At 42.9% G+C, this 11,576-nt stretch overlaps 1 protein-coding gene across 1 annotated transcript in view; it reads right to left on the bottom strand.

The window, feature by feature from the left end:
• Positions 1 to 6,329: 6,329 nt before the first annotated feature.
• LOC108789711 (zona pellucida sperm-binding protein 3-like) overlaps positions 6,330 to 11,576 on the bottom strand; it is a 9,546-nt gene continuing 4,299 nt past the window's right edge. The window contains exons 6-9 of the mRNA XM_018559792.1: positions 11,464 to 11,555; positions 7,388 to 7,524; positions 6,744 to 6,862; positions 6,330 to 6,398 (exon numbers count right to left, since the gene is read on the bottom strand). Coding sequence (XP_018415294.1) covers positions 6,330 to 6,398; positions 6,744 to 6,862; positions 7,388 to 7,524; positions 11,464 to 11,555 — 417 coding nt within the window. The remainder of the gene's footprint in view (positions 6,399 to 6,743; positions 6,863 to 7,387; positions 7,525 to 11,463; positions 11,556 to 11,576) is intronic.

Below are 11,576 nucleotides of genomic sequence, written 5' to 3'. Positions count from 1 at the left end.
GGGGGGGGATTTATCCTTTTGTGTCACTTTAATGAATATCTGGCATGCTCAAAGTGCAGAATTAGTTGAGCTTATTCAGTCATTAGAGTACAATATTAATATGTCTACTTGTTTTATTTTTATGTTATATGCACTTTTCCTTGGTTAAAAAATATATATATAATGAACAAAAAGAAAAAAGGATACATATATTGAGAGCACAAAAGGCAAAATAGAGGTACCTTTAACTCGTTGACTTGAGAGGACATCTTAAAAGATCATCAGTATCTTAATCTTCCTCTATATAGAAAATCTGTTCTGTAAGAAATATCTGACATTGCATTCCTCCAAATATTACAAAGGGGAGGATCAGCCAAGAGTGGTATTTATACACAGTCAGAATGCCAAGAGAAAAGCAACTTCTGGACTACAGGGACTTCAATACAGTCCCAGGAGCAAAAACAATTATGAAAAAAAATGTTTGTATAAGAAACATTACAATTACACTTAAAAACTGCAGTGAGAATGTATCATTAAATGCACACTCCCATTTTTTCCCTTTACCCTTAGGAGCCCCAATCCACCATCAGATTTATCAAGAAATATGCTGTTCTTGCAACGTATAGGGGAAGGCTCAAAGTGCATCTAAACCTTAGATGTGGTGGCTGCATTAGTTGTCTTTATTTTTAACCGATTATTTGGCTAAAACTAGGGATGCAACGATACCAAGTACAGTACAAGTACAGATACTTTGAGCTCCAGGACTAGACTAGAGAAAATTTCAAAAGTTAGGAGGCAGCTGCCATGTGTAAGGATCACACGGAGCTCCCGGGATTTGTACATCTCTGTTTTAATGTATAATTTTGTTTTTATAAATATAAAGGGATGCACCGATACCAGTGTTGGCCGCCTGGCGCCCCTGTCGCCAATGGCGCCCTGTGCTCGCTATGGCAACAGGGACGAGGGGGTGCAGCTAGGCCGCCCCTGGCTGCACCTCCTCTCAGCTGCGCCTGAGGCAAGTGCCTCACTCGCCCCATGGTAACTACAGCCCTGCCCCGTTGCAACCACTGCAACCCTGGGAGTTCTCATGAAAATAGCAAGTATCTGCATTGGTACTCGAAAAGTATCTGTGCAACCCTAGATAAAACCATACTTCCTGTCTATCTGCCATGAATAAATCAAGGCAACTGGACGTGCTGTAGTTTTCCTGAAGACATTTTGCTGGTCATCCAACTACTTTTCTCAACTTCTAAAGCGAAACATCTTCAAGAAAAAAAACAGCAAGTCCAGTTGGCTTGTTTTATTTATTACAGATATACCATGTGACCTGAATGAATGAGAACCTTCACAGACAATATTCCTGTCCTAGGGTGACAACAGCCATTGTACTGCATCAATGGAGGAAGCCATGATTGTCACTCTGGGCTTCAAACATGTCTGCCTTTGCACAGAAAAAAAAATATATAATTGTTTGTGCTTTCAATTTAGCTCACAGGCCTGAAAACAAAAATAAATATGTAACCGGTACCTTTAAGGATAGGTAGGCTGCATTAAAATCCATGTTTGTTATTGCTTTAGAGATCCTGTAACTGCTTGCCGTCTGCCCGTTGTGTATAGATGGGTGGACGGCTCGCTTCTTGAGCAATTTTTGTCTCTGCTCGTGCAAACCACTTAGTGCGCACACAAGCAGTTCTCTGTTAGCACACTGTCAGACCTTCACACTGACAATGAAGGTCACAAAACAAGGTACAGCCAATGAACTTGCACCACAGCCATGCGATCACATCATAACTTTAACAAAATGTTAACCATGGCTGCTTTTTGCAGCTTTCTCTCTCATTGGCAGAGGAGAGAAGGATTTGTCAACATCGACTGCACCCTTCCTGTTCAGCACTATACTTGTAACCGTCTCTCACTGAGGGCCAGTTCACACGATAGTGCTTGCAGCATTTTTGCAGATCGCACTGGACCGGAACGCAGGCACTGATGTGCCACGCATTCTGGTTTGGACAGGGTGGCGGGGCTGAGGTGCCATTGACTTCAATGCACCACCACACCCCCTCCCGACCCTGAACACAGGAAGCCGGACAGAATACGACACTAGTGCGTTCCAGCAGCTATCTGCTCTGGAACTCACTGTTTATGGTGTGAACCGACCCTGAGCCTCAATGTGCATTTAAGTGGACCGGACGTGTGGTCAGTTGCTTTTTTGAAGAAAAAAAAATGCCCCAGCTGTAAATGCCAATCAGTTAAACATGATTTTGGGGGGAGGGTTGCATTTTTAAAAAAAAATGAAAGACATTTTACTCTTGCCAACTACTTTTTGGGCAGCATATGTGTAGTGTTATAGCTTACTTAATAGCCTATGCCAAAATAATAATAGCAGAACAAATATTCCACCTGGGTTCAGCTTAACCCCTTCATGACTGAGGCCTTTTTTCCATTTTTTTGCACCCATGTTATATTCCACACTTTAGGCCTGAAAATTACTTAAAACCCCCAAACATTATATATTTTCTGAATGCCAAGACCCTATAGAATAAAATGGTGGTAGTTGCAAATTTTTATGTAGCGCAATATTAGCGCAACTCCTTATTAAACCCCAAAATGTAGTGACAAATTTAATGAAATGCCCCAGAACACAATAAAATACCCATTTTTTTTAATGAATATAAAAGATGAGGTTACAACGAGTAAAACGATACCCAACATGCCCAGTTTACAAATTGCGTGCGTCCGTGAAACGGCAAATAACTGCAGTACCCCAAAAAGTCCATAGAAGGCGCTTTAAAAGCCCCCACAGGTCATCAATTTAGAGATACCCCAAAATACTGGCCCTAGAATTGTTGCTCTCACTCCGGCGTGCGTGGCGATACCCAACATGTGTAGCGCGTTCGTCGTTTTCACACGTAGGCGCACCCGACGCGTGTTTACTTAGCGATGCGCGTGCTCGCGGGGGCGGGGGACTTTTTTAATTTTTATTAGATTTATTTTATTTAATTTTAAAAACTTTTTTTTTTTACTTTACTTTGACTGCTATCACATAGGGGGGCTTACAAGCCCCCCATGTGATAGCATATGGTGGTGACAGGTACTCTTTAAGGTGATGCTGGGGGTCCAAAAGACCCCCAGTGTCACCTTTACACTGGAAATAAGCTATTGAAGTGCAGATCGCACTTCAATAGCTTATAGCTGGGCTGCAGAAGCACAGAACTGACATCCCAGGGACCAGAAGGGAATCTGCATCGCTCCCGGTCCCATAGAACAGGGAGGAGATCGATGAACGGAAGTTCGTCAACCTCCTCACCAGCTCCCCGCGGACACCAAGTCTGTTTAAACAGCCCCGATGCTGGCGACGTACACTGTACGTCGTCAGTCACGAAGGGGTTAAGCCTCTTGATAGAATAGTAAAACATAGCATGCCCACTTTAAAAATAAATAAAAATTCCAAATAAACACAAATAAAAAGTTACTTTTTACTTGAAGTGACCCTGTCATGACGGGGTAACTTGCAAAAATGTAAGAGGTATTACACCTTTCTAGTGGCCCATATGTTTATAGTCTGCCTATTCACTGCATTCCAGCCACTGCACACGTTCCACACTTTGATGTGTGGAATACCTGCCTTCCCTACCACGTGCGGCTGTTCCTGCCACCAGGTCAAAGTCATTACAGGTTGTATGAGCCAGTGGGAGGAACCAATGCATTTAGGGGGACAGCAGGTTTTTCACACACTCAGAAGGGTGGAATACATGCAGTGGCCAAGGAACGGTAAAGAGACAGTTTCAATATACAGCCCCACCTGAAAGGTGGCATGCTTACAGGGTTCTGGGAGAAAAGACAGACACGGAGAGACTAAGCGGAGGGGCTACATGACTGGGATGAGGAATAGTCCCGGGAGAAAGGGTTAAAAAAAATAAAATGAGAATAGCTGCTCTTACCTCATTGGACGTGGGAGTCAGGTGTCCAGGAGGAGCAACATGGGAAGGAACTGCGAGGGCGGGGGTTCTTTTGTCACGGCAGCTTGGCGGGTTAGGGGGTCTACAAAATCGGAGTTCATTACAAAAATGGGGGCCCTCAGCTGGTATGGGGGCTTTCCCCTGTTGGTGTCTGGATATGTAAAGGGCGGGGCCTGGCCCCTTGGGAACCCGGAAGGAGTAAGTGTCCTCGAGCTGGTTGTGGTGCAGCTGGGGACATGGGTGGAGTGTTAAGAGAGGCCTTTTAGGGCTGGCGGGCACCCAAAGACCCCTTCTCAAGTCAACCCTTGTTTAAAGTATTATTTTTGTTTATTTGGTTTATTACTTTGGTTATAGAGAGATAAGTCTCTTCTTTTCAGGGCTACCCTGTGGTCACCCCATGGGTAACTCTCTGAAATGGATCACAGATGATGGGTTACAGAAATAGCAGTTTCAGCATTGTTAGAGTCCTCAGTAGGGTTTGTGGTTTACAGTAATTGCGCTCTGTGGACCACTGACCTTGCTGGTAAAATGGTGAGAACCCCAATCAGGAAAGTTGTGAGCCTCTCATAGCCACTGATGAGATCAACAACTCAGCAGTTACTCAGTAAATGTGCCTTCACAATTCGATTGGCACATAAGTTTGATATAACACTAAACTACATAATCAAAGTTCCTGGTCATTATATTTTAAATCTCACACAGCAACCTTAGGGGAACTGGCAATGGGGGGGGGAGGTATAGAGGGTGATTGTTGTGAAGGTCCACCCTTGTTCGTTATCTCTCCAGTGCAGTCAACCCATTACTGACCCAGCATGGGCCAAGTACAGGGTAATTTCAACCTTGTGTGTGAACTTAGAATTATTATATTAGACAGGATGTATATTGTGCCAACAGTTTGCACAGCGCTTTACAATATAAGACATTGCCGTTACAATTCAAGACAATGTTAGGGGCCCTGCCACTGAGAATTTACAATCTAAAAAAGGGAGGGGCAAGTGATACAAGAGGTGGTTGCTGTGAGGAAATGAGTGAGAATGTAAGTTTGGCATGAAGGTTGAACTAGGATTTTCTTCCCTAAAGAGTTGAGTCTTTGGGTGATCACCTAATGACAGACAGTCGGAAATAACCAGACAGGTTGGAGGGGGGGGGGGGGGGGGGGGTGGTAAGGAATTTGAGGGTGGGAGAGACTCTAGAGAAGTCCTGGAGGCAAGTATGAGAGGAGATGAACAGGAGCTCCGTTAGGGTGATGCTTTTAGATGAGGCTAAAAAAACTGGCAAAGTTTGATTGCCCTGCAGGTGGTTAAGATGAATATTTGGTTGATTGAAGACCAGTGGAAGAATTAAGGGGGTTGGTGGTGAGTGCCGAAGACCAGTGGAAGAATTAAGGGGGTTGGTGGTGAGTGCCTGGGAGCAGCATTCATGATTGACTGATCAAAGTTTGATCAGCCGGTTTTAGAGATAGTGACAACCTCCAAATCTCAGACATTGAAACTGAAATTTCAAAGTCTACATGGCACTGAGATGTGGAAGTAGTAATGGGAGACAATAAACAGGTGTATTGTAATTTGGGGACACATTCCTCAATGTACCCCCCTCCCTGCCAACAATCCCAGGGAAAAAAGAAACCAGATGGTGGGGTTAGTTTTAATTCTTTAAACTGTCACTAAATTGTTTGTTACTTTAAATATTTAATGTAAAAAAATTAAAGTATTTTCTTTTAAAAACATTTAATTTTTTATTTTTCCACTTAGGTCCTGTGTGATAGCATTTGAAGGCGACAGGTTATCTTGGACCGGTCACTTGTAATACAGGAGTCCTAGCACAGTACTGTGCTGGAACACCTGCGACAGCTGAGGGGAAGGATGCAAGTGCAGATCTCCACTCATTGTTTACACGGAGCAGAGCAGAGGAAGTCTGTTCCCCGCTCTCTGGAGACAGGCGGCCAGCGAGGAGAGGTACCTGTAATCTTATTACAAGTGATCTTGGCAACATCACATATAACACAAGCATCGGCTTCCTCGCTCCCCATTTAGCTTTGCTGGCCTAAAGCAGGGCTAAATGTAGAAAACAACTTACCACCCAAAACTGCATGTCCCAGGTGTTGGGAGCCATTTTACCTGCAAAGGCTTTTGGTCCATCCATCCCCAAGTTACACAGCTCTGCCACACCACACAGCCCTGTCTAAGAGAAAGGACCTGACTGTTCTCCCATGCAGTTAAGTAATCCTTACAGGTCTGGTCCCTTCACTGGCATCATTGCCTTAGGTGTCAGGACCTTCTCCCAGTACTCAAAGTAGAGAATACATGTTGAACCTGCCATAATTGATTAAGTCTTACTTCCTGTAATAGGCCAAGGTGCATCTGCTATCTGAAGACCAACCTGTCACCCGCGCTAGTCCTTTCCTTGGCTACTGAAAACTTCGCCCACCTGTGTTATGGAGACGGAGGGGGCGGGTTTTTGCTATTGAGTAGGAGAGAAATTGGGCATGGTAAGACAAAATCATGCCATTTGCTGGGTACTATGCCACTCACATTAGTACCAACTGTGGAAATACTTTTTTTGGAGGGATACAACACAAAATTATGTATTCAGCCAGCCAAGCTTCCCGTTTTATCCAGACATAAGCATTCATAATCTTGAACTCCCATTGATTAGATACAGACCAGATGAATGCAGCTAAAAAGTCACAACTAGTCCAAAATTATTTTATTGTGTTGAAGGCATCAAGGTATTCGTAGGCTTAATTTTCCAAACCAATATGCATGTCAATACTACAACAAGCCACAGGGAGCAAACTCCTGCCACCATCCAGACTTCCATTGCCAGTGAAGATCCATTTATCTCAAGGGCCTTGTTGTAATCTGCTCCCACAATGTACAGAGGTCCAAGTGTTGCAGGCCATTCTCCATCCAGTGGTCCAACATCTGCAAGAAAGAAACACCCCAATGTAGTGAACCAGCTAGAGTTGGTTTTGTAATGTAGATCACTGCATTTTGGTACATCTAAAGCCAAAACTTCTCACTTTGCTTAAACCATTTCTGGGGAGGGGGGAGCTTATAAGAGGACTTACATTTCAACTAGACCATTGTCATCAGAACAGAAAGTGAAAACCCTCATTTCACAAAAACACAAAGAGACATGTTCTAGTAATATTCCAGGGGTTGCCTTCAAAAGTAGGATTTTAAATAGGACACATGGCAGAAAAAGCCAGTTTAAAGTTAGATACAGATGGGTTGCAACTAATAGTCAATACTTCAGGGCTCAAACCTAGGGCTCAAACCTACATGCAATTTTATGATAATGGCTTACGATTGAAATAAGTTTGTTTTCCAGTTGATTGATGCAAGGATTATGATCTATACTTCTATGATCTATACTAAGACTTCATACTCCAATATAGAAACAGCTTACTGATCTGTCTGGTTTTCAAACAGTCTCTTAGTACCTACCAGAAGTTGCTTCTCTTTTCCAGGGACGTCTTGACCCTCCTCCCAAATTCTGCCTTCGGGATCCAGAAGTGGTTTGGTCACAGCTTCCTAGATCACAGCAGCTACAGATGCTGCTTGGGCCCTCAACAGCAAACCAACTGCAACACAATGGAGGTAGAAATGCAGACATTTTCAGTAAAAATATGTTCTAATGTTCCCAGATGAGTTTCTGCACTGCCTCAAAGAACAAGGCCAACTAAGCAAGTTTTATGGAGAGAGAAGTTTTTATGGGGATTGATGGAACTGTCCAAAAACATTCTTGCTTAGAGATTCTCACGTCTGATGTCTATAGGAAAAAGGTGTTAAAAAAGCCCCAATGAGACATAAGTGGCAAAAACCCTGAGGGCTTCAGCTTTCCAACCCCTTTCCTAGTCCAAAACAGACAAGTTTTGACTTTGTAAAGCTTTGGCCCATAGAATGAACAGTTCACATATTGCCATCCTTTAGTTCTACAAGGCCTAAACATTCCGTGCATGAAAATTTCCAACTGAAGCGCATAGTGCCTAGCTAAATTTATAGTGGCCTAGTACACCACTTTTTGGAAAGGTGTCAGGAAACCCATTGATGTGGCAAAACATAATTCACCAGCCAGGTGCTTGCCTCAATATATCCTCCCCCACCTCCTACTGAAAGAACCTCCAAGTGTCCAAAATTCAGTTACCTTTGTAAAGCACAGCCTAATACATGTTCAACCTCAATGGGGAGGGCCCAGGGTAGTGATTTCCATGCTTTTGGCTATGGTTTGCAAGTAATTATGTTGTCGGAGTTTAAAGTTCTATTCAGAGCTTGGCCAGATCTTTTAAAATCATAGTTAACATCTGTTATGTACTGGTCTGCAGTCAACTTGTTGAAACTGGCAGTAATCAATGTGTATATATAGTGGTGTGATATTAAGTCTGGTAATGATATAACCATGAGGGGTGTCAAAGCCTATGGTGGAGGACTTAAGAAAAACGCATGACCCTAAACTCAGACATTAAACCATTAAAATGCATTTGTCCCTTAACTATTAACAAAATGTATCTTATTTATGCATCACTCAACACAACCCTTTAAGGCAGGATCACACCTTTTTCTGGACCAGATCTGGAATGCAGTGCATTGTGTTTTGCCACATTTGGAATTTGTATTTTTTCCTTCAAGTTGTTTTACAGGTGCATTCCAGACCAGTAAATAGGACAAGCAGTATTTTTTCTGGTCTGGAACAGTGCCCTGGTGTGAACAGAGGCCAGAAATAGCACAGATGCATTAGGATGAATTTTGGGTCCAGAAACAATCTGGATATTGTGGGAATGGGCCCTCAATCTTGGAATTTGTGCCAACACTGTCCTTCCTTCTGGAGTGTGGCTACAGGGACCATAGAGAACAAAAGTAGCCCTACTCCAGAAGGCAATGTCGGCACCAATTGAGATAATTTGAGGACCTACAGCCGATTCACAAATATACATTTTGTAATAGTTAAAAGGTACTTTTACACTAAAGATTTAATGACTAGTCACTTAGTTCTACTCATGCTTTAAATGGTAATGGTTTAGAAGCACATTTATACACCGAGTGGCCAGATTATTATGATCACCCCATCAGTACTTAGTTGGGCCGCCTCGTGACTCCATGAGATGAAAGGTGATGCGAGGAATCTGACACGGCACTGTTGCCCTTCTGTTTTGTACCAGTCTTGCCACTCTCCGTTCTGCCCTAACATTGACTAGTCGCTGGCGGCCACAATTTGCACGTTCAGACCCAGATTTTCCTCTGACAGTCCAGTTTTTAAACACTTTAACAGCTGCTCTTGAACATTTAACGAATTCTGCTGTTTTGCTGATACTCGCTCCATGGCTCCGAGCGCCAACAATCATCCCACGTTCAAAGGCTGTTACATCGCGTTGTTTCCCCGAATCTTCAGAAATCACTTCTGTCGTGGTAAACAACCTGCTTCCCTATTTATAATGGTCTGGCCCTCTAGCAACTTCAGCGCCAAATTATAGCTAATTTGCCTACAAAACATCAGGTGGTCATAATAATCTGGCCACTCAGTGTACATTGTCAATGTACCTAGCTATAATTGGGCACTGGGCCTAAAAAGGTGGGGGCTTCCATCCATCTTCAGCTTTCCAACCCCTTTCCTAGTCCAAAACAGACAAGTTTTGACTTTGTAAAGCTTTGGCCCATAGAATGAACAGTTCACATATTGCCATCCTTTAGTTCTACAAGGCCTAAACATTCCGTGCATGAAAATTTCCAACTGAAGCGCATAGTGCCTAGCTAAATTTATAGTGGCCTAGTACACCACTTTTTGGAAAGGTGTCAGGAAACCCATTGATGTGGCAAAACATAATTCACCAGCCAGGTGCTTGCCTCAATATATCCTCCCCCACCTCCTACTGAAAGAACCTCCAAGTGTCCAAAATTCAGTTACCTTTGTAAAGCACAGCCTAATACATGTTCAACCTCAATGGGGAGGGCCCAGGGTAGTGATTTCCATGCTTTTGGCTATGGTTTGCAAGTAATTATGTTGTCGGAGTTTAAAGTTCTATTCAGAGCTTGGCCAGATCTTTTAAAATCATAGTTAACATCTGTTATGTACTGGTCTGCAGTCAACTTGTTGAAACTGGCAGTAATCAATGTGTATATATAGTGGTGTGATATTAAGTCTGGTAATGATATAACCATGAGGGGTGTCAAAGCCTATGGTGGAGGACTTAAGAAAAACGCATGACCCTAAACTCAGACATTAAACCATTAAAATGCATTTGTCCCTTAACTATTAACAAAATGTATCTTATTTATGCATCACTCAACACAACCCTTTAAGGCAGGATCACACCTTTTTCTGGACCAGATCTGGAATGCAGTGCATTGTGTTTTGCCACATTTGGAATTTGTATTTTTTCCTTCAAGTTGTTTTACAGGTGCATTCCAGACCAGTAAATAGGACAAGCAGTATTTTTTCTGGTCTGGAACAGTGCCCTGGTGTGAACAGAGGCCAGAAATAGCACAGATGCATTAGGATGAATTTTGGGTCCAGAAACAATCTGGATATTGTGGGAATGGGCCCTCAATCTTGGAATTTGTGCCAACACTGTCCTTCCTTCTGGAGTGTGGCTACAGGGACCATAGAGAACAAAAGTAGCCCTACTCCAGAAGGAAATGTCGGCACCAATTGAGATAATTTGAGGACCTACAGCCGATTCACAAATATACATTTTGTAATAGTTAAAAGGTACTTTTACACTAAAGATTTAATGACTAGTCACTTAGTTCTACTCATGCTTTAAATGGTAATGGTTTAGAAGCACATTTATACACCGAGTGGCCAGATTATTATGATCACCCCATCAGTACTTAGTTGGGCCGCCTCGTGACTCCATGAGATGAAAGGTGATGCGAGGAATCTGACACGGCACTGTTGCCCTTCTGTTTTGTACCAGTCTTGCCACTCTCCGTTCTGCCCTAACATTGACTAGTCGCTGGCGGCCACAATTTGCACGTTCAGACCCAGATTTTCCTCTGACAGTCCAGTTTTTAAACACTTTAACAGCTGCTCTTGAACATTTAACGAATTCTGCTGTTTTGCTGATACTCGCTCCATGGCTCCGAGCGCCAACAATCATCCCACGTTCAAAGGCTGTTACATCGCGTTGTTTCCCCGAATCTTCAGAAATCACTTCTGTCGTGGTAAACAACCTGCTTCCCTATTTATAATGGTCTGGCCCTCTAGCAACTTCAGCGCCAAATTATAGCTAATTTGCCTACAAAACATCAGGTGGTCATAATAATCTGGCCACTCAGTGTACATTGTCAATGTACCTAGCTATAATTGGGCACTGGGCCTAAAAAGGTGGGGGCTTCCATCCATTATGCCAAAAGAATAACTGTTGGTAGACAGTATTTATAGAGAGTTTTCCATCTTAAATATGGCATTTTGTTTTTACACAATCTCCATTTTGGTTCGTATACAAGCTTAGGAAATACAATAGTGGGCATTCAAGCCTAATGTAATCACTTTACAAGTTCATGATCAATGCTTGGCCACTCACCTGTTGCTTGTTTTACTGTATGAGCAAGCCTTGTTTGCGGCATCAGGAGGAGCATCAGCTGCTACAGTCTTCAAGAAACAGGTAATAAAGATCTAGGGAAAAAAAAATATATA

Source organism: Nanorana parkeri, unplaced genomic scaffold, assembly GCF_000935625.1.
Source record: "Nanorana parkeri isolate BGI_ZX_2015 unplaced genomic scaffold, ASM93562v1 scaffold416, whole genome shotgun sequence".
In the NCBI taxonomy this organism is placed as follows: domain Eukaryota; kingdom Metazoa; phylum Chordata; class Amphibia; order Anura; family Dicroglossidae; genus Nanorana; species Nanorana parkeri.
This window is presented reverse-complemented; position numbering and strand designations above follow the sequence as displayed.